General features: G+C 44.9%; 1 protein-coding gene across 1 annotated transcript; it reads left to right on the forward strand.

Annotated features, from left to right (window-relative positions):
• Nucleotides 1-13,275: 13,275 nt before the first annotated feature.
• On the forward strand, nucleotides 13,276-22,368 carry PDHB (pyruvate dehydrogenase E1 subunit beta). The gene is made up of 10 exons (XM_038772143.1): nucleotides 13,276-13,368; nucleotides 13,453-13,506; nucleotides 15,277-15,384; nucleotides 15,474-15,536; nucleotides 16,198-16,233; nucleotides 16,366-16,651; nucleotides 18,118-18,228; nucleotides 18,520-18,611; nucleotides 21,190-21,331; nucleotides 21,453-22,368. Exons 1-10 carry the CDS (start codon nucleotides 13,315-13,317, stop codon nucleotides 21,596-21,598), a joined length of 1,092 nt encoding a protein of 363 aa, XP_038628071.1. The 5' UTR covers nucleotides 13,276-13,314; the 3' UTR covers nucleotides 21,599-22,368.
• Nucleotides 22,369-22,646: the final 278 nt, after the last annotated feature.

A 22,646-nucleotide genomic window follows, 5' to 3' on the forward strand; every position in this document is an offset into this window, starting at 1 on the left:
TCACTTTATTTCTCTGTGCCTCAGTTTCTCCAACTGTAAAGTGGGGATTAAATTCCTGATGCAGAGGGGAATGGGCGACCTCTGGAGGCTTTTGAGGAGTAGGGAGATGAGCAAAATGGTGCAGCAGAGTGAAGAATATGGACTGGAGAGGGTACATGCTGGAAGCTCGTGCAGTAGTCGGGTTGGGATAAAACAACTTTTGGAGAAGCAGCTTGGCCTAGTGGATAGAGCACAAGCTTGGGAGTCAGTAGGACCTGAGTTCTAATCCCGGCTCCACCAATTTTCTGCTCTGAGACCTTGGGCAAGACAGTCTGTCAATCAATATTTATTGAGCACTTACTGTGTGCAGAACACTGTACTAAGCTCTTGGGAGGGTACAGTATAACAATATAACAGGTTCATTCCTTGTCCACAACGAGCTTACAGTCTAGAGGGGGAGAGAGACATTAATATAAATAAATGAATTATGGGTATGTACATAACTGCTGTGGAGTTGGGATGTCTGTCTGCCCCCCCGCCACTGCCCCCCAGACAGGCAATGTCACTGCTTATTGTTGTACTATACTTTCCCAAGTGCTTAGTACAGTGATATGCACACAGTAGGTGCTCAATAAATATGATTGAATGAATGAACGAATGGGAGAGGAAGAAAAGGAAAAGAGGGCTTAGTCAAGGAAGGCATCTTGGAGGAGATATGCCTTCAATAAGGCTTTGAACTGCGGGCAAGGGTGGGGTGGGGAAGAGTAATCATCTGTCGAATATGAAGAGGGAGGGTGTTCCAGCCCAGAGGCAGGATGTGGGCCTGAGGTTGGTGGCGAGATAGATGAGATCGAGGTACAGTGAGGTACAGAAGTCAATTAAATTCTCTGTGCTTCAGTTACCTCATCTATAAAATGGGGATTAAGACTGTGAGCCCCATGTGGGACATGGACTGTGTCCAACCTTATTAGCTTGTATCTACCCTAGTGCTTAATATAGTGCCTGATACACGGTAAGCACTTAACAAATACCATAAAAAAGTGTCTGGACCACTGTGGTGACAATTTGGATGCAGAGAAAGGAGGAGGAGTGGCAGGGGTACGTCTGGTCACCTGACCTAACATCGCTTTAGGGTCAATTAAAATGTGTTGGTGATTGTTTTTTTCCCAAAGCCAAACAGAGGTAAAGAGTTCCACTACCTCTGAATCCTTTGACAATTCTTTAAAACTGCATTGATGAATATGAAATCCCAAATCCACTGGGCAAGATGGCAGGCTGGTACAGATGCATGGTACAGTGAGTGACTAGTGGGTGGGGAAGTATGTATTGTACTGCACCCACTCTCCATCTGCCTGACAGTCATACATTTAAGCCTCAGACCTAAGCTGAGTTTAGTTCCTTCACATAGGAAGAGAAAAGACTCAAAGAAAAGGATTGTTTGTAACTATCTGTCACCAACTGGTTTCCTGGTTCCTGCAGTGGGATGGTGAGATTCAACTAAACAATCTGCCATAAATCATCAAATAATTTTAACATCTATTTCCTTGATAATTCTCTACCAAAAAGTTATTCGGTAGAATGTTTTGGGAAAAATCTAAACCAAAGTTTCTTTTCTCCTCTCTTGAAAAATTAGTTATCTTAATCAGGGTGAAAAGATTTTCCTAGTAGTTCAGTGTCAAGACATTCAAATAGTCCCTGTTTCCTGAACTGACAGGGGCCACACCTGCAGATCTAGTAAGAGGCTGTCAAATTTTCATAGACTCCACCTGTGTTTTAAGGAGGTTTGCAGTGTCTGCCTCTTTAATAAATAGGTTCGTATTTCATTTCACAACTCAGCACTGAAGGGCAAGACCGATCAATTGATCAGTGGTATTTATTGAGTACTTACTGTGTGCAGAGCACTGTCCTAAGCCCTTGGGAGAGTTCATTACAACAGAGTTGGTAGCCAGATTCCCTGCCTACAGTGAGTTTACAGTCTAGACCAGATTCAGCTTCTCCTTGGGCTCCAGGGCTCGTCCATTTTGTAGGGCCCCCAGTTGACACACAGCATATGATATCATCAGAGTCATCTCCCTGGCTTCATCCTGATCTTTCCCCCACTCTTGAGTCATGTCCCCCAGGCGAGCTGCTGGGTGAGATTGTAAGACTCCGAGTTAACATGCCTGGGAAGAGTGCCCCCTCCCCCCTCCATCTCCATGTTGTCTCTCCTGTGCCATGTTCCTGGCTTTTCTCCTCCATCTCTCTTCAGGTCCCTAGAGTGTGGGAGAAGTGGCTGCCAGTCGTCTGCAGGCCCCCGCCAATTCTTCCAGTCCTGAACTCTGAGGTTGAGCAGGAGGGGAACAGCTGCCATCAATCAGGTGCCCCCACACTACCCCCAGGCGGTTCAGGAGGCCCAGACCAGTGGGCGAGCAGCTTTTCCCAGTGCGGGGGTGGGGGGACAAAGTGGGGTGCCCTCATCCTTTCCCATCTCAACCATCTTTTCCTCTTCCCTCACATATAGGAGGCCATTGCACTGGCTGTCCCTAAGGTGGAGCTGGGGAAGCAACAAGGGACCCCACTCTGATTCCCACCAGGAAATACCATTTGACCATGGAAGCAGGGCAGGAGAGAGAAAGAGAGAGAGAATGAATAAGTGCATGTGAATGAGAGAGTGAGCTATACAGAACTGGCTTTGAGCAGCAGTCCCCTTAGTCTGCAGTCAAATCTGCTGAGTTTGCCCTGATCCCTACCCATCCTGTTGACCTTTTGCTCCCCCAGAACCTCTAGTACCTCTCTTGCCTCTTTCCCCTGTTAGCTTACCGAGACCACACCAAGACCTGGATAGGGAGCCTGAGGGATCAGCCCTATCTGATCCCCGGCAGTTTTCAAGGACATCCAGGCTCCTCTTGCAGCATATCCAGACCTCCCCTTCCACTCCCACAAAGCAGCACCTTCCGACCCCCACTGTGCAGCCCGATCAGACTGAGACAGAAGCTGACCAGCACAGGCTGGACATGCTACCTTGGCACTTGATGGTAAGGGATACGTGTAAGTAATGATGGTGGAACTGCTCTGGAAGTCGGAAGTAGCATCACTAGACTGGAAGCTCGTTGTGGGCAGGGACCATGTCTACCAACTCTGTTATATTGTACTCTCTCAAGCACTTAGTACAATGCTCTGCACACAGTAAGCGCTCAGTAAATACCATTGATTGACAGTGAGTCTGCACACAGTTTGCATTTAATAAATACGATTACTACTACTTTTAGTTTCATCTGAATCTTGATGCCATGTTGACACCACACTGACATCCTTCTTGATTCATTTTTCTGCTTCCTTTCTTATCCTCGCTTCATTGGACAGTGTACTACCTTGAGAGCAATATTCAGTGACCCTCCCTTCATCTCCATATCACTTGCATTATTTTTATTGTTAATTGTTATTGATATTCATGGTATTTAGTAAGCACTGAACACAAGGCAAGCTCTGTCCTAAGCCTTAGGGTTAAATGCAAGGTAATCAAATGAGATAAAGGCACCATCTCAGAAAAGGCTCATCAATAGATAAATCAATGGAATTTATTGACCACTTACTGTGTGCAGAGCACTGTACTAAGCGCTTGTAATCTAAGCTGGGGAGGACAGGCACAGTTAACAATAAACATAAATTACAAACAACAATAAACTATAAACTGTTTATAAGTAACAATAAATGTACTGTTATAACAATAACAATATTGTTATAACTAAAACAATAATTTTATAAACTTTATAAATAACAGTAAGAGGAAATTAAACATGTGAACAATCCAAATTAACAACATTGAAATAAGCAACTAAAAGTGTCCTCAGACTCCTCACCACTTCCAGGCAAGTCCTTGGTTACAAACTGTTGTAACCTTCCCCACATTCTGAAAGTTGGGAAGACAAGTTTATTCCCATGATGTCGGACAGGAGCTGGAAGGCAGCCCCAGCCAAAGGAGAGCTTTGGCTACATGAAGGGTTTGCCAGGGCAAACTGGTACAAAATTTCAATCTTCTTGAGACTAAGGGTCAAAATTTAGTGTGCTGTGTTGAGAGTTTCCCAAAAGATAAGAACTGTATTGGAACACCAGCTTTTAGATTCCTCATCGCATCTTCCATCATGGCTATGTAGAATAGATTGAGCAAGAGTGGATGGAGAAAGGACCGGACATGGCCCCACCAATTCTGATTCCTCTGTGGAATAATCTTAGGATCTTGATCAACTTTCTCAGGTCAGCCACATTTTTTCAGTAGCTGCTAGAAGTCTGACTCTATAGATGGTATCAAATGCTTTTTTTTTAAAAAAAAAAGGTATTTGTTAAGCACTTACTATGTGCCAGGCACTGTATTCTAGGTGCTGCAGTGGATACAGGCTGATCAGGTTGGGCAAAGTCCATGCCCCACTGTGGGTCACAGTCTTAATGCCCATTTTATAGATGAGGTAACTGAGGCAAAGAGAATTGAAATGGCTTGCCCAAGGTCACATAGCAGACAAGTGGTGGAGTCAGAATTAGAATCAGAATTAGAACCCAGGTCCTGTGACTCCCAAGCCCAGGCTCTTTCCACCAGGCCACTCTGTTTTTCCAAATACCATAATTATTGCTAATGGTTCATGTGTGAGTTAGACTGGAAAAGATGAAGTCCTGATGGAACTTCTAGTTGGCACATTTCCAGGCAGAGAAGGGAGGGAAGAGAGGAGTCACAATGACTGAGCCCCCTTTTTCCTCTCCTCCTCCCCATACCCCCGCCCTACCTCCTTCCCCTCCCCACAGCACCTGTATATGTTTGTACATATTTATTACTCTATTTATTTTACTTGTACATTTTTACTATTCTATTTTGTTAATGATGTGCATCTAGCTTTACTTCTATTTATTCTAACTTGACACCTGTCCACATGTTTTGTTTTGTTGTCTGTCTCCCCCTTCTAAACTGTGAGCCTGTTGTTGGGTAGGGACCATCTCTATATATTGCCAACTTGTACTTCCCAAGCGCTTATACAATGCTCTGCACACAGTAAGCGCTCAATAAATACGATTGAATGAATGAATTCTTACCCTAGTATAGTACTTCTTAACCAGCGGCACTTCACAGTATATCCGGTAGAGCTCAGCTGAAGCTCTTTAAGCAACATACCAGAGATTTTTTGCTTTGCTAAGGAAGGATAGAAGTAATCTATTTATTTTGTTCACTTCAGATAACTGTTTGGTCTCTTTCATAGGGAAGGATTACTGGTTGTCCCTGTAAGAGGTGTTGAAAATGAAAGTGGCCCTTGCTCTGTAAGTGATGAGAGACATATAAATTTTAGTCATTTATCAACCTCCATACTGGGAAGCAGTGTGGTCCAGTGGAAGGAGCCTGAGTCTGAGAGTCACAGGGCCTGGGTTCTAATCCCAGATTTGTCTGCTGGGTGATCTTGGGCAAGTCACTTAGCCTCTATGGGCCCCAGTTCCCTCACCTGAAAAATGGGGATTCAATCCCTGTTCTCTGAGTCGGAGGTCATGGGTTCAAATCCCGGATCTGTCACATGTCTGCTGTGTGACCTTGGGCAAGTCATTTAACTTCTCTGAGCCTCAGTTACCTCACCTGTAAAATGGGGATTAAGACTGTGAGCCCCACAGAGGACAACCTGATACCTTGTATCTACCCCAGCGCTTAGAACAGTGTTTTGCACATAGTAAGCACTTAACAAATGCCATTATTATTATTATTATTATTATTACTTACTCTTTGAGCCCCATGTGGGACCTGATTATCCTGTATCTACCCCAGTGCTTAGTAAAGTGCTTGGCATATAGTATAAGGGCTTAACAAATGCTATCGTTATTATTGTTATCATTATCCAAGTATTACCCATATTTTGATATTATCACCATTTAGCTTCCTAGAGGAACCCAATCACCTTCTCCAAAGCCAATTCTGTCCCTACCCATCTCCCCTCACCTCAGGTATGCTGATCCCCTCATGCACAACATTAAAAGTCAGCACCTTTCCCCTTTCCCTCTTATGTGCTGCATCAATGCAATGCCCAAATCTGGGCTTTAAAGTCTGAATTTTACCACACACACACGAATTTGGCCAAGACCGAAGAACACAAGTATTAATGCATCTTGGACAGTCCTACAGTGCCTGAGTCACTTTTCTGCATCACTCAAACATTGCTTCTAAAGCCTTTTTTGCAGCACCAACAAGGCAGCAAACAAATGAAAAGGGAGCCCTCTAGCCTTCCAACTTTATAATACAGTAAGTCTTTTCATTTTTAAGAGTGAATTAAGAAATTTCCTGTACTAGTATTTACCCCCAAATGTACTTCTGTAAGCATTTTGGGTGTGTGGTCGCATACATATCAGAATTGGATTGATCGTAACTACCAAATGAATGTACAAATTACTCAAAGCTTCCAGACAAGATTCAACTATCATCTCTATGCTGATGACACCCAAATCTACATCTCTGCCCCTGCTCTCTCCCCCTCCCTCCAGGCTCGCATCTCCTCCTGCCTTCAGGACATCTCCATCTGGATGTCTGCCTGCCACCTAAAACTCAACATGTCCAAGACTGAACTCCTTGTCTTCCCTCCCAAACCCTGCCCTCTCCCTGACTTTCCCATCACTGTTGACAGCACTACCATCCTTCCCGTCTCACAAGCCCACAACCTTGGTGTCATCCTTGACTCCGCTCTCTCGTTCACCCCTCACATCCGAGCCATCACCAAAACCTGCCGGTCTCAGCTCCGCAAAATTGCCAAGATCCACCCTTTCCTCTCCATCCAAACCACTACCCTGCTCGTTCAAGCTCTCATCCTGTCCCGTCTGGACTGCTGTATCAGCCTTCTCTCTGATCTCCCATCCTCTTGTCTCTCCCCACTTCAATCCATACTTCACACCGCTGCCCAGATTGTCTTTGTCCAGAAACTCTCTGGGCATGTTATTCCCCTCCTCAAAAATCTCCAGTGGCTACCAATCAACCTGCACATCAGGCAGAAACTCCTCACCCTGGGCTTCAAGGCTCTCCATCACCTCAACCCCTCCTACCTCACCTCCCTTCTCTCCTTCTACAGCCGAGCCCACACCCTCCGCTCCTCTGCTGCTAATCTCCTCACCATGCCTCGTTCTCGCCTGTCCCTCTGTTGACCCCCTGCCCATGTCCTCCCCCTGGCCTGGAATGCCCTCCCTCCCCACATCCGCCAAGCTAGCTCTCTTCCTCCCTTCAAGGCCCTACTGAGAGCTCACCTCCTCCAGGAGGCCTTTCCAGACTAAGCCCCCTCCTTCCTCTCCCCCTCCTCCCCCTCTCCACCCCCCTGCCTTACCTCCTTCCCTTCCTCACAGCACCTGTATATATGTATACATGTTTGTACGTATTTATTACTCTATTTATTTATTTATTTTACTTGTACATATCTATTCTATTTATTTTATTTTGTTAATATGTTTTGTTTTGTTCTCTGTCTCCCCCTTCTAGACTGTGAGCCCACAGTTGGGTAGGGACTGTCTCTATATGTTGCCAACTTGTACTTCCCAAGTGCTTAGTACAGTTCTCTGCACACAGTAAGCACTCAATAAATATGATCGATTGATTGATTGGAGCAGAAAGAGTGCCAATGTTCTTGATGTTATGCATAATAGCAGTGTGGCCTAGGGCAGAGGCCTGGGAATCAGGTGACCTGGGTTCTAATCCTGGCTCCACCACTTGCCTGCTGTGGTGGACCATGGGCAAGTCACTTAACTTTGCCATGCTTCAGTTTCTCCTTCTATGAAATGAGGATTGTTCTTCCTAATCAGTCTGTGAGCCCCATGCAGGACAGGGACTGTGTCCACCTATTTATCTTGTACCTTCCCCAGCCCTTAGTACAGTCTTCCCCTGGGGGTGGCACTTAAGAAGGGGAAGAGGCGGATGCATAATAATGCAGGTAGTTGTTCAATTAAACTGCAATAATAATAGTTTTGTTGAACACTTACTATGTGCCACACACTGTTCTAGGTGCTGGGAAAGATGCAAGATAGATCAGACACAGTCCCTATCCCACAAAGTGCTCACAATCTAAGTAGGAGGGAGAACAGGTACTGAATCCCCATTTTACAGATATTAATTACTGTATTTGTTAAGCGCTTACTATGTGTCAAGCACTGTTCTAATGGCCAGGAAAAACACAAAATAATCAGGTCAGGCACAGTCACTGTCCCACACAGGGCTCACAATCTAAGTAGGAGGGAGAACAGGTATTATATCCCTATTTTACAAATGAGGTAACTGAGGCACAGAGAAAGTAAGTGACTTGCCTAAAGTCACACAGCAGGTAAGTGGGAGAGCCACGATTAGAACCCAGGTCCTCTGGCTCCCAGGCCCGTGCTCTTTCCACTAGACTATGGTGCTCCTCTAAATAGTAACAGCTGTGGCATTTGTTAAGCACTTACTATGTACCAAGCACTATACTAGAACATTGGAAGAATTGTGGCACTTTGGACCTAAAACAACCTTGCCTGGAGTAGTGAGGAGTCAGAGGGAGGGTGGTTTTCTTGTTGTTCTTGAATTGTTGCTTTTTCTGACTATATCCTATTATTTTCTTCCCATATCTTTTATGATTAGGAGTTCCTGCAGGCCAACAACTGTATCTGAATCAATAATCTTGTGCCCTTTCCCAGGGCTTAGTAAAGTGCTCTGCACATTGTAATTACTTTAAAAAGTCATCAATAAATTTGACTGATCATTAGAAGAAAAGTAAATGTTTTAGGCACAATCTGTAACATGAAATATTCTCAAATGTTCCTTATTTACTGTCCCTGAATTTAGCTTCTTTGGTTCTATATCAAGGCAAAGATATTCCTATACCTCATTTGAACATTTTTAGTTAAGAAATAAATATGGCTTAGACATAAAATTCACATCTATTGGGATTTCAAGGTACCTTTAAATGCTGAAAATAGCTGACAATTCAAATAGAATGAAAGGTATTTTAATACACAAAAACTGTAGTTGGTTCTGTGACCAGAAGATACATTTAAGGGAAGGTTTAGTTTCTGCCTCTTAAAGGCATGTTCTGTATTATATTTCTGTGTGTCAAATAAATCTTGTAAAAGGTGAACCTATATGTTACTTGTATGTTACATGTAACATACAGGACCAACCCTCCCGGGGCCATGCTGAAGAGGCTCGGGCTCAGTCAGCTGCCTTGGTAAAGCGGCCATTGGGTGAACCTCATCTGGGAAATGGGGATTAAGATTGTGAGCCCCGTGTGGGACAGGGACTGTGCCCAACCTGATTATCTTGTAACTACCCCAGTGCTTAGAACAGTGCCTGGCACATAGTAAGCACTTTACAAATACCATAAAAAAGAAAAAAAAAAGATTGACTACGAGCCCTATGTGGGACATGGATTATGTCTGACCTGATTAGCTTGTATTCTACCCTAGCACTTAGTATAGGGCCTGGCACATAGTAAGTGTTTGACAAATACCATTTTTAAAAAATGTGGAACTGATAAGCCCCATTTTGGGAGGTTTGACAGGGTCGACCTGCCCCCACCCCCATGAGAGAGGGAAGCTTTTGGAACAGGGCAATTAGCCATAACTAGCTGGTCCTACCTAGCCCCTTAGCACTGCAAAAGAATGGCTGGAAAACAGCTGGGAAGGAAGTAGGCCCTGCCTCTGGGCCACTGAGGATAAGATTCCCCCACTCCTAGGATTGGCACCACGGCCTTGGCTGGAAAATGGCTGGAAAGGAAGTAGGCCCTGCCTCTAGGCCACTGAGGATAAGAGTCCCCCAATTCTAGGATTGGCACCGCGGCCTTTCTTGCCACCCCACTTCCAGAACCATAGCAAGGGCAATTTCTCCTCCCAGGATCTGGGTTCTTGGCCAATCCCTGTCGTGGCTTCCGGGCCAGGAGCCTTTCATGTCTGTCCCCTGCCTCCTCCTCCGGATGGCCCCTGGATGGCCTGAAGAGGGAGAAGTGGCAGGAGCTCATCTTTCAGGAGCTCAGCTGGTGATCATAGGGCCTGCCTGTTAGCTAGGGCTTCCTGCGGCTCCTCTCCCTGTTCTCTGTTTGCAACTTACTCCAGTGGCATCTGGGTACTGGCCCGGAATAGCTCTAAGTTATCCAACAGCAAGTGACACTTGCCATGTGAACAGAGCTGAGTTCATTGCCTGGACCCCTGCAGACATTTGTCCCCTGGCAGAGCTCCCCTCTATGCCAACAGACCCCAAAACACAGGACCCCCCAGAGTCCTGACCAGATCTTGGCATGGAGGGAGGGGGAGAGAGCAAGAGAGCACAAGAGCTCTCAGGAGACCACTCCCTTTTCCTGGCAACACTATCTAACCTAAGTTTTCCAACACAGTTCTTTCCTCCAAACTGTAAATTCCTCGTGGGCAGGAAAAGTGTCTACCAACTCTGTTATATTGTACTCTCCCAAACACTAAGTACAGTGCTCTGCACCCAGTAAGTGTTCAGTAAGTACCACTGATTGATTTCCTGGTTTTCCTCTTACCTCCCTTGATTCTTCAGAGGTCTCTCAGCTTTCTCCCTCCTACTTACCCACTCTCTTCCCCTCTTACACCCCAGGTTACGCTTTGTGTTTCTTTCAAACTGTACTTCATTCTCATCTCTCCCACCACAGACATCTTGCCCCCCCCCCCACTTTTTTTGTATTTGCTAAGCACTTACTATGTGCCAGGCACTGTTCTAAGCGCTGGTGTAGATACAAAGTCATAAGTTGGACACAGTCCTTGTCCTGCATGGGGCTCACAGTCTTAATCCCCATTTTACAGATGAGGTAATCAAAGCACAGAAGTTAAGTGACTTGCCCAAGCTCATAACAGCAGACAAGTGGCAGAGTCAGAATTAGAACCTAGGTCCTTCTGACTCCCAGGCCCATGCTCTATCCACTAGACCATGCTGTCCTGTCCCCTGCCTGGAATTTCTTCAATCAGTCAATCAATCTATTATATTTATTGAGCACTTACTGTGCGCAGAGCACTGTAGTAAGCACTTGGGAGAATACCATATAACAGAGTTAGCCCACTTCACATCCTACAGCCTAAGCTCTCCCCATCTTCACTACTGAAATTACATCTCCTCCAGAAGCCTTCTCTGATTAATTTCTTAATAATAATTGTGGTATTGATGTTCTCTGTACTGTACTGCTTAGTACAGTGCTCAGCACATAGTAAGTGCTTAACAAATACTATTACTACTACTGTGTGTCAAATATTGTACTAAGAGCTGGGGTAGAGACAAGACAACCAGGTTGGATACAGTCCTATCCCACATAAAGCTCAAATCTTAATCCCAATTTTACAAATGAGGTAACTGAGGTACAGGGAAGTTAAGTGATTTACCCAAGGTCACACTGCAGAGCTGTGGTGGAGCTGGTATTAGAACCCAGGTCCTCTGACTCCCAGGCTCATGCTCTTTCCACTAGGCCACACAGCTTCATAGTCTAAGTGGGAGGGAGAACAGATATTGAATCCCCATTTTTTACAGTTGAGGAAACTGAGGCACAGGAAAGTTGGAGAAGCAGCATGGCTCAGTGGAAAGAGCATGGGCTTTGGAGTCAGAGGTCATGGGTTCAAATCCCAGCTCCACCAATTGTCAGCTGTGTGACTTTGGGCAAGTCACTTAACTTCTCTGGGCCTGTTACCTCATCTGTAAAATGGGGATTAAAACTGTGAGCCCCCCCGTGGGACAACCTGATCACCTTGTAACCTCCTCAGCGCTTAGAACAGTGCTTTGCACATAGTAAGCGCTTAACAAATACCATCATCATCATTATTATTATTACTATTAAGTGATTTACCCAAGGTCACCCAGCAGGCAAGTGGCCTAGTGGAAAGAACACAGGCCTGGGAGTTAGAGAGCCTGGTCTGCAATCCCAGCTCTGCCACTTCTCTGCTGTGTGACCTTGGGCAAGTCGCTTCACTTCTCTGTGACTCAGTTACTTCATCTGTAAAATAGGGGTTAAGGCTGTGTCCAACCTGATTAGCTTGTATCTACCTCAGTGCTTAGTACAGTGCCTGGCACATAATAAGCGCATTACAAATACCATTAAAACCGTTGTTGAGTAGGGATTGTCTCTATCGGTTGTGAAATTGCACTTTCCAAGCGCTTAGTACAGTGTTCTGCACACAGTAAGAGCTCAATAAATACGTTTGAATGAATGAAAAAAGAAGAGTGGCAGAGCCAGGATGGGAACCCAGGTCCTTTGACTCCCAGACCTTGGCTCTTTTTATTAGGCTATGCTGCTAGTCGCCCTCCCTTATATCCCCACTGCCACATTGGCCCGTTTAGTCATAACCCCCTATAGCACTTGGATAAAGATCTTACACAGTCTATTACTGTTTCATGTGTATTTTAAAGATCTTACACAGTCTATCTTCTAGACTGTGAGTCCGTCTTCTAGACTGTGAGCCCGTTGTTGGGTAGGGACCATCTCTATATGTTGCTGACTTGTACTTCCCAGGCGCTTAGTACAGTGCTCTGCACATAGTAAGCGCTCAATAAATACGATTGAATGAATGAATATTAGTGTTTCATGTGTATTTTACTTCAGGCCGTGGATCCTGTCACCTAATTCTATTATATGCTCCCAAGCACTCTGCAAACAATAGGTGCTCATTACATAGGATTGATCGACCTTGTGGTCAGATGCTCCTTAAGGGGGAATGGTGGTGAGGATAGGGAGGAGCTCTCCTCGCCTGGAGGGCGATAGAGCAGAAGCTGGGAAATAATAATAATGATGGTATTTGTTAAGCGCTTATTATGTGCGCTTACTACATGCGCTGCATGAGAAGCAGCGTGGCTCAGTGGAAAGAGCATGGGCTTTGGAGTCAGAGGTCATGGGTTCAAATCCCGGCCCCGCCAACTGCCACCTGTGTGACTTTGGGCAAGTCACTTCACTTCTCTGTGCCTCAGTTCCCTCATCTGTAAAATGGGGATGAGACTGTGAGCCCCCGGTGGGACAACCTGATCACCGTGTAACCTCCCGTGCGCTTAGAACAGTGCTTTGCGCCTAGTAAAAGATGCTATTATTATTATTATTATTATCAACCTGGACAGAAAGCAGTCGTGAGGCCACAGGCCTGCCCCAAGGAGGCAAGGCGACGGCCCAGCTTAGGTGGACTTTGAGTCCCCCGGTCTCCGCCCCTCGGCCAGACCCAGGGCGCACGCGCGGCTCGTTCGCTCGCTCAGTTTGCGGCTCCTCCCCAACGAGGTCAGGGGGAGGAGGAGCCGTCGCTCGCGCCCCCCTCTGGTTGGCCGGCGTCACGAAACGCGTCCAGTTCCAACGTCTTCGTTTTGCCATTGACTGGAGCCCTCCTCCCCCGCTAGAGGACACGGCCAAGATGGCGATGGTAGCGGGCCTGCTGCGAAGGCGCCTCTCCGGCTGCGGAAAGCAGGTACGTGCGTGTGCCGGCTCGCCTCGCTGGGCTGGGCTGGGCTTTTGATCTTCGCCTTCACTGTGTCTTTTCTTCCCCGGACAGGTGGCCGGGCTGCTGCGGAGGAGGTTTCACCGGACGGCCCCGGCGGCGCTGCAGGTAACGGGAAGCCCACGTCCCCTTACCTTGTGAGGGGCCGAAGAGGGGAGCAGAAAAGGAGCCCCTTTTCCCGTCAGCGTTAGAATGGAGCACTCCAAGATGGGGGAGACGCCGGGGGATGTTGGCGGTTGCGGCCTTGTTCACCAGGGACATCAAAAGCAGGGCTGTGGCGGAGGACTAGATAGTAATAATAATAATGGTGGTATTTCTTAAGCGCTTATTATGTGTCAAACACTGTTCCAAGGGCTGGGGTAGATACGAAGTCATCAGGTTGGCCATACGTAGGGCTCCCAGTCTTCATCCCCATTTTACAGAGGAGGTAACTGAGGCACAGAGAAGTGAAGTGACTTGCCCAAGGTCACACAGCTGTCAAGGGGCGGAGCCGGGATTAGAACCCATGACCTCTGACTCCCAAGCCCGGGCTTCTCTATTAGAATCACAGTCTTTTAGACTGTGAGCCCACTGTTGTTGGGTAGGGACTGTCTCTATATGTTGCCAAGTTGTACTTCCCAAGCGCTTAGTACAGTGCTTTGCACACAGTAAGCGCTCAATAAATACGATTGATTGATTGATAGAAAATCTCCCCTTGGGTTTTTGTTTTGTGCCCATTAAGTGTAAAGGTTCCCTGTTGCATGTGCTTGTTTTTATAGTCGGGTCAGGGACTGATCTGACCCCCAGGGTGTGTGTGGGGGCTCTGTGGCTCCTGTTTATAAATATGAGGTGTTTCTCGACTATCAGTGAGTACCATACCGTGTTAACTCTTTTGCACGACCTGGAGGAATAAAGTATTTGGGGAAGTATTGCACCTATGGGGATTAAGGCTCTGAGCCCCAGGTGGAAATATGTGCTCTGCAGAACTTCTTCAGAATGTGACTTGAGCATATTTAAGTGCTTACCATGTGCCAAGTACTGTACTAAGCCCTGGGGTAGGTACAAGATAATCAGGTCCCACATGGGGCTCACAGTCGTAAGTAAGGGGAGGTGGAGGAGAGAACAAGTATTGCGCCTCCATGTTGTGATGAGGGAACTGAGGCCCAGAGAAGTTAAGCGATTTATCCAATGTCACACAGCAGGTAAATGGTGGAACTGGAATTAGAGCCCAGGCCCGTGCTTTCACCACTAGGCCATATGGTTTCCCATAGTTCATTTGTTGAATCGAATTTATTGAGTGCTTACTGTGTTCAGAGCACTGTACTAAGTGCTTGGAAAGTACAATTTGGCAACAGAGACAATCCCTATCCAACAATGGACACACAGTCTAGAAGGGGGAGACAGACAACAAAACAAGTAGACAGGCATCAATAGCATCAATATAAGTAAATAGAATTATAGGTATATACACATTAATAAAATAAACAGAATAATGTGTACATATATACACAAGTGCTATGGGGTGGGGGGTAGAACAGAGGGAGGGAGGTGGGGCGATGAGGAGGAGCAGAGGGAAAGGCGGGCTCAGTCTGGGAAGGCCTCTTGGAGGAGGTGAGCTTTTTGGTGGGCTAGTGAAGATTGTCCCTTCTGTTGGGGCACTTAAGCATTTTACCAGTCTTCCTCATTTTACTTATGCTAGCAGCATGAAGCATAGCGTGAAAGTAGTATTAGCTAATCCAGTCATATAAAGTATGAGAAAGTGTGGATGCTGCCCAGAATATGCTTTGAGGTTGGAATGATTCTTGTTTCACACAAGTAGTACAGGATGAATGTGATATCATTCCCAAATTGATTGTGCTTATCTCACCCATAAATTGTTAAACATCTATTTCTTAACAGGTAACAGTTCGGGATGCTTTAAATCAGGCATTGGATGAGGAACTGGAAAGAGATGAGAAAGTATTCCTGCTTGGAGAGGAAGTTGCCCAGTATGATGGTGCTTATAAGGTAATGAAAACATGACTGAAAGCTTGAAATTCCTAAAGCTGGGTGTGGTTTGGCGGTCACTGATTTCATTTTTTTTTAAATTCCTGCAGGTTAGTAGAGGTCTTTGGAAGAAATACGGAGATAAGAGGATAATAGACACTCCTATATCTGAGGTAGGTTCTGTGTTCATTGTTAATCCATTTATAGATAGTGATGATAATGGTACTTGTCTAGCTCTTACTATGTGCCAAGCACTCTTCTAAGCACTGGCGTGGATACAAGATAATCAGGTTGGATGCAATCCCTGCCCCTACATGGGGCTCATAGTCTAGTGGGATGGAATCATAATAATAATTGTGGTATTTGTTAAGCACATACTATGTGCCCGTTGTTGGGTAGGGATTGTCTCTGTTGCTGAATTGTACTTTCCAAGCGCTTAGTACAGTGCTCTGCACACAGTAAGCGCTCAATAAATGATTGAATGAATGACAGGCACTGTACTAAGCGCTGGGGTGGATACAAGCAAATTGGGTTGGACACACCCCATTTTACAGATGAGGGAACTGAGACACAGAAGCTAAGTGACTTGCCCAGGGTCACATAGCAGACCAAGGTGGGAGCCAGGATTAGAACCAAATCCATGTTCGGTACAGTAGGCCACGCTGCTTCTCTAGATAGTGTGACATATTCTTCCAAATAGTGGTTCAGATCTGTTCTTGAGGAAAAATTCAGCATTAATGGGTTAATACTAATACTGTGTTAGTAATTACTACTTAGTAATGATTTTTGGTTTTAGTAGATGTATTAACTCAGAACTTTGATTTTATTTTTTAGATGGGCTTTGCAGGAATTGCTGTCGGCGCAGCTATGGTACGTAACAAATGTTTCTGCAAACTCACCTGAGGAGAGGGTTTTTTATTTTATGCCTTTAATTTTTTGTATCTTGTGAAACAAGTTGACTCTGAGTTCTAAGGTTTTTAATGGGACTTTCCAATTTCACAGGCAGGGTTGAGACCTATCTGTGAATTCATGACCTTCAACTTTTCAATGCAAGCAATTGACCAAGTTGTGAACTCAGCTGCCAAGACTTACTACATGTCAGGTGGTGCTGTGCCAGTGCCTATTGTATTCAGAGGGCCTAATGGTGCCTCTGCAGGGGTAGCTGCCCAGCATTCACAGTGCTTTGCTGCTTGGTACGGGCACTGTCCTGGACTAAAAGTGGTCAGCCCTTGGAGTGCAGAAGATGCTAAGGGACTCCTGAAATCAGCAATCCGGGATGACAATCCAGGTGGGTAAAAATGAATTAGTTCCAATGCCATTTGCTGAGTGTATTTTGTTTCATTACTTATAATCCGCTATCTTGAAGAGAGGTGGATAGTAAATTCATTTCCATCTTGAGTTCTGTGTATTCTAGGGCTAGTACCTTGGATGAGTAGAAAAACCTGTTATCAATCAATGATATATATTGAGCGCTTACCGTGTGCAGAGCAGTGTACTAAGCGCTTGGCAGAATTAGCACACATGTTCCCTGCCCATAACAAGCTTACAGTGTAGTCTACAGTCTACACTCAGTTCTTCCAGTATGCGTATTTTCAACTACACGTTTTGGCTAGAATGTGACATCCTGAATAAGGGATGCAGAATTCTTCTGCTAATATGAAGCTCCATTTGGTGTTGAGAGAAATGGTGAAATGGTTGTATGCGTGCACATACTGTTGAACACGGGGTAGTATATTTTTCTAGAACCCAAGTGAAAGGAAACTCGTGGGGTTCTATGCAAGAGTGCAGTACATGCATTATAGGGGAACTGGGTTCTGGGTTATTAGGTTTCTGGTAGCTTCTTTATTTTTGCTTGACATGGGCGAAATGAAATGACAAGGCCTAGTGTGTAGAACACGGGCCTGGGAGTCAGAGGACCTGGGTTCTAATCCTGGCTCTGCCACTGCATTCATTCAATCATTTCTTGAGCACCTACTATGTGCAGAGCACAGTACTAAGCACTTGGACTAAGCACTAAAACACTTGTCTGCTGTGTAACCTTGGACAAGTCACTTTGCTTTTCTGGGCCTCCTCCAGGAGGCCTTCCCAGACTGAGCCCCCTCCTTCCTCTCCCCCTTGTCCCCCTCTCCATCCCCACCATCTTGCCTCCTTCCCTTCCCCACAGCACCTGTATATATGTATATATGTTTGTACATATTTATTACTCTATTTGTTTTACTTGTACATATCTATTCTATTTGTTTTATTTTGTTAATATGTTTGGTTTTGTTCTCTGTCTTCCCCTTCTAGACTGTGAGCCCACTGTTGGGTAGGGACTGTCCTCTATATGTTGCCAACTTGTACTTCCCAAGTGCTTAGTACAGTGCCCTGCACACAGTAAGCGCTCAATAAATATGATTGATTGATTCTCTCATCTGCCAAATGGGAATTAAGACTGTGAGCCCTAGCTGGGAGAGGGACTGTGTCCAACCTGATTAGCTTGAATTTATCCCAGCACTTAGTACAGAGCCTGACATGTAAGTGCTTAAAGGCCATTAAAAAAAAAATTGATTAGTTCTGGATGACCAAAATGACTTACTGGTGTAACAGGGGGTTGGCATTTCCTAATGTGAATTTTTAATCTGTGGGAAATTTCCCATTTATCCTCATAAGTCATTCATTGGATACATATATCAGGTTTTTTGACCCCTCCTTTATACGTATTTCTGACCTTAACAAGTGGTTTTTGAGAAGTTGAAACTTATGTTTTTGCAGTGGTGATGTTGGAAAACGAATTGATGTATGGAGTTCCGTTTGAATTCCCAGAAGAAGCTCAATCAAAAGATTTTGTGGTTCCTATGGGGAAGGCTAAAATAGAAAAGCAAGGTAAGAGAATTCTGAAATCACTTGCTGTTTCATCATCTCATTTCCCTTTAAGTATAATTATTTGTTTATTGGATCAGAGTCAGTAATGTTTTGAGTGTAGAATTTTAAATAGAATATAGTGTGTATATGTATAATAGTGTGTGTGTATATATATCTGCTTAATTTGAGGTTTCTCAAACTACATAGGGAAATGAGGTAAATAGTATATGAGAAGAGCACTGTTTCCTATGGGGGTTTGTTTAAACTTTTAACTGGCTTTATGTAACAGGTTATCCCTTCATTTTGTTTCAGGGACCCATATTACCTTGGTTTCACACTCAAGATCTGTTGGCCACTGTATGGAAGCAGCTGCTGTGCTAGCAAAAGAGGGGATTGAATGTGAGGTGTGTTGATGTCCGTTCATTCTAGAGGCCAGGCCCTCCTGAAGAAATTTTTAAAATTTGAGAAGCAGTCTGGCTTGGTGGCCTGAACATGAATCTGGGAGCCAAAACTGCCCAATCTGAAGATCTGGGTATTGTTCCATGATCCATCACATCGTAGGTGTAGATGAAGTCATGCTTGAACGCAGTTCCAATCTTCTTATCTGTAAAACAGGGATGGTTATCTTTGTAGTTCATTGTAGACTCCTTGTTTTTCAACATACTCTCAGTTCTTCCATAACATGGGTTTTCACTACCCGTTCAGACTAGGACACTGGGGAATTAGGAGGCATTCTGCCGGCACTCTGCATCTGTCTTGATAAAACACGATGCAGTGTGGGGAGAAAGGGTTTTGCATAGGCACATGGCATCGGTCAAGGCGTGCGTACAGGAAGTCCTCGACTCATGATTGACTGAGTTGGCGCTCCCCACGACTCTTACGACACCAGTTCAAGCGCCAGGTTCATGAGGTAAGTATTTTGTGACCCTGCCTTCTCCCTCCTTGCCGTTTTCCAGCTCCCCCTCACCCCGCCTCAGCTAACTGTTGTTCCTGCTGTTACTGCTGGCCTACCTAAGGCCACAGAACTGGGGGGGCCAGCAGACAGAAGAGGGGGCTGAAGGCAGGTGGCAGTGGATACCAACTCATTCTTCCCTGCCACTTCTGGTGGTCACAGTTGGTCACAGCCCCCTTCCATCATCCTGCCATAATCCAGGCCCTTTCCTCAGGACTTGCCATAACTGCCATCAGCTCCATTCGGTCACCCCCTTGGGAGACCACTGTGGCCCCGGGGGAAATAGGCAATAGTTCTTGCAACAGCAGAAGTGTCTCAGGCCCCCCTCTAGCCCCATTGCAGCCCAGTGGGCCATTCCAGCCCAGCCTGGCTTGGAGTTTCCACTCAGTTTGCCCCCAATTTGCCTCAGTTTGCACTGGAACTGATTGTTGTGAGGCACAAAGTTGCCTCTCCGACAAGATCCAGCTCTCTTCTCAGAGCTCTGCACCTCTGTTTATTCCTCACCGCTTTTCTGGGCTCTCCCCTCTTTTCTCCTGGTACCTCCCCTGGCCTAGATCTGAAGAGGATTTCAAAAAGAAAACACTTACCACTGCTATATAACTATTTCGCCCTTTTACATACCTGTTGACCTGCTTCACCACCACCTACAGCGGAGAATTCATCTTACAGTCCCACTAGACTAAGCTCATTGTGGGCAGGGAACATATCTACCAACTTGAATATTTTACTCTCCCAAGACTTAGTACAGTGCTTTGCACACAGGTGCTCAATAAATACAAGGAATTACTTGTCACTTACACAAACAACATGTTCATAGTGATCATACCCTAGGTTTGCTTGCATTCACAGAGTTCCCTGGTTCTTAACCTGCTACTGGGGTTCGGTATATTTTGAATAACAGTAGAAAAGGGTTAAAGCAGATACTGGGGTCGGGGGTGGGGGGGGCATTTTTATTGTTGCTGCACTTTCTAGCCATCCGTGTACGCATCAGTTGAATTTCCAGACATCATCACCAGCTCTTTCTCTTTCTTCCCTCTGCCTATTGACTACACTGAAAGGAAAGCCCTTTTTGATTCTAAGGATCCAGGAAAGCCAAGAGCTAAGACTCCTGAGAAGACTCCAGCCAAGAGCCCTTCAAAAAGTCCCTCCAACCCCATTGGAAATCTCACCCAATCAGACCCACCAAACCTAATTTTGTAAAACAAAAATGGGGGAAGGGGTAAAACATGTTTCTCTCTAGATATTTTGTAGGTAGGGGTGACGTGCTTTATACTCTTGTATATCATATTTGCAACTTATGTGGTGTATGTCCATATGACTGCTGCTTACAATCGAAATGCATTAGTGTAGCTACCTTACCCGTCAATAATTGAGTTTATAGTTCTGGGTAATTTTGATTTAAAAAATAAGCCATCAAATTTGGTTCCAACTCATTACACAGTTTTCAGAAACCAATTGTGTCTCAAGTTTGAGGGCATCCTGTAGTATAGTGCAAGTTTCTCTTAATGCGGGGCCCTTTGGAAATGTAAGACCCCCGCCCCCCTCTGCGTTATCGGAGAACTGTGTTTTTTTAAGCTTTGTCTCTACTAATGGTGGCTAAGTTCCGGTTCCCTGTGAAAACTGAATAGAGTACCAACAGATCTTTACCCAAATTAATTGTCCTTCCCGTTTACGCATTTTTGGATAAGCATAAGGGAGGGAGTTAGTATGTGATAGGACATCATTTTATGGAGAAAAGGTACTGATATGATCAAAGACTGTTGAAACCACTTATTACTGTTGCTTCCATATGTGTATATGCTACAAGGCTTATAGAAAGCTGGTCCAGGATTTGCTCTCACAGCTGAAAGCGACAAACTATAGAAGATTCAGGATGTTTAAAGGCCTAAGCAAAGGTTGTGTTAAAAGTTGTGCTCTCCCCCCCCCCCCCTTTTTTTTTTTAAATCCCTGTAAAGGGAGGTAAACTTGAGCAGGATTCCCCAACAATTATTTTGTCTGGGAAAAAGAACTACGAATTTTCTCTTTTTCAGGTGATAAACCTGCGTACCATCCGACCAATGGACATTGACACCATTGAGGCTAGTGTAGTAAAGACCAACCATCTCGTAACTGTTGAAGGAGGCTGGCCGCAGTTTGGAGTTGGAGCTGAAATTTGTGCCCGGATCATGGAAGGTATTTCAGAAAACACTCTGGAAGAAGAGTCAGATTAACTCCATGGTTTCTAAGGAAAGAGTAGTCATAACTAGGACCCCTAGTGTTATGGTCTCAAATATGTCCATGATTTCTCCTCCAGGTCCCGCATTCAACTTCTTAGATGCTCCTGCTGTTCGTGTCACTGGTGCTGATGTTCCTATGCCTTATGCGAAGACTCTAGAAGAGAATTGCATACCTCAAGTCAAGGATATCATATTTGCAACAAAGAAAACGCTTAATGTTTAGCTTTTTCTCTTGAAATTCGTCTGTTGGGATTTATTTTTAAAAACTTGCGTAATGATAAAAGGAGCTATTATTTAACCTAGAATCTACTACAAGGTATCAATTTATTTAACTATTTTATTCTCTAGCCACAAGGCCTACCTTTTTCTGTTGAAGGAAGGTCTAAGTCTGCTGATGTGGTGAAACGCACTCTCTACCAGCTTCCCTGCCCTTTTTCGTCTGTTACGATTACCATGTCTGTGTGCGGGGGTGGGGGATAGGGATGGGAAAGGGTTAGTGTAAAATTTTATCCTGTATCTTGTGTCTCAAAATACCAGTTGAGGCAAGAGTACTGAGTAAGGATATCTTTAAAAAAGTATATAAGATGAATGGAAAGAACAGTCTACCTTTAACTAGTGTTAAATTCTGTTTTTTAAACAAATAAATAAATTCCAGACCCTTGTTGCATATGTTCTTCAAACCAGACTTACATGGAACACAAGAATCTGGGCTAAAACTTTTTTTTAAAATGCACTGGATTCCCATTTGTGTGGGTATAAACTCTGCTTGCTTTTGATGAATAACCAAATACTTTCCAAATACTAAAGCTGGAACTTCATGGTGACTCACTACTTCTCTGATGGTCAGTTGTGGCACAACTCTGTAACCTTTCCTACTCTCAACAGAGGGGCCAATTTTGGCTTTTGCCCCACTTCATTAAAAGAAGCACTTTTTATCATCTCCTGTCATTATAAATGTATATACCATTTATTAAATGTTGCTTTTAGTGGTTATCAAATGTGATCATTTACCTTGATTTGAGCTGTTTGTTCTAAATGCTAGATTTGTCATCTTTCTTATTTTCAAACATAGAAGCCTAACTAAATGAAAGTTCCTTTCTCTCTGGTGAAGGCGATGTTACCATCACGGGATGTATGCTCTCTGCTTTTTGTGGTTAATGGGGGTTGAGGGACATGGATTATAAAGGAAGCTTCCCAGCTGCCCTCTACTCCAGCATGAGGCTGGACATTGCTCTGTTTTCCCTCCTTTCCCTTCTCCCCTTCCCCAGCTA

Source organism: Tachyglossus aculeatus, chromosome X1, assembly GCF_015852505.1.
Source record: "Tachyglossus aculeatus isolate mTacAcu1 chromosome X1, mTacAcu1.pri, whole genome shotgun sequence".
Classification (NCBI taxonomy): domain Eukaryota; kingdom Metazoa; phylum Chordata; class Mammalia; order Monotremata; family Tachyglossidae; genus Tachyglossus; species Tachyglossus aculeatus.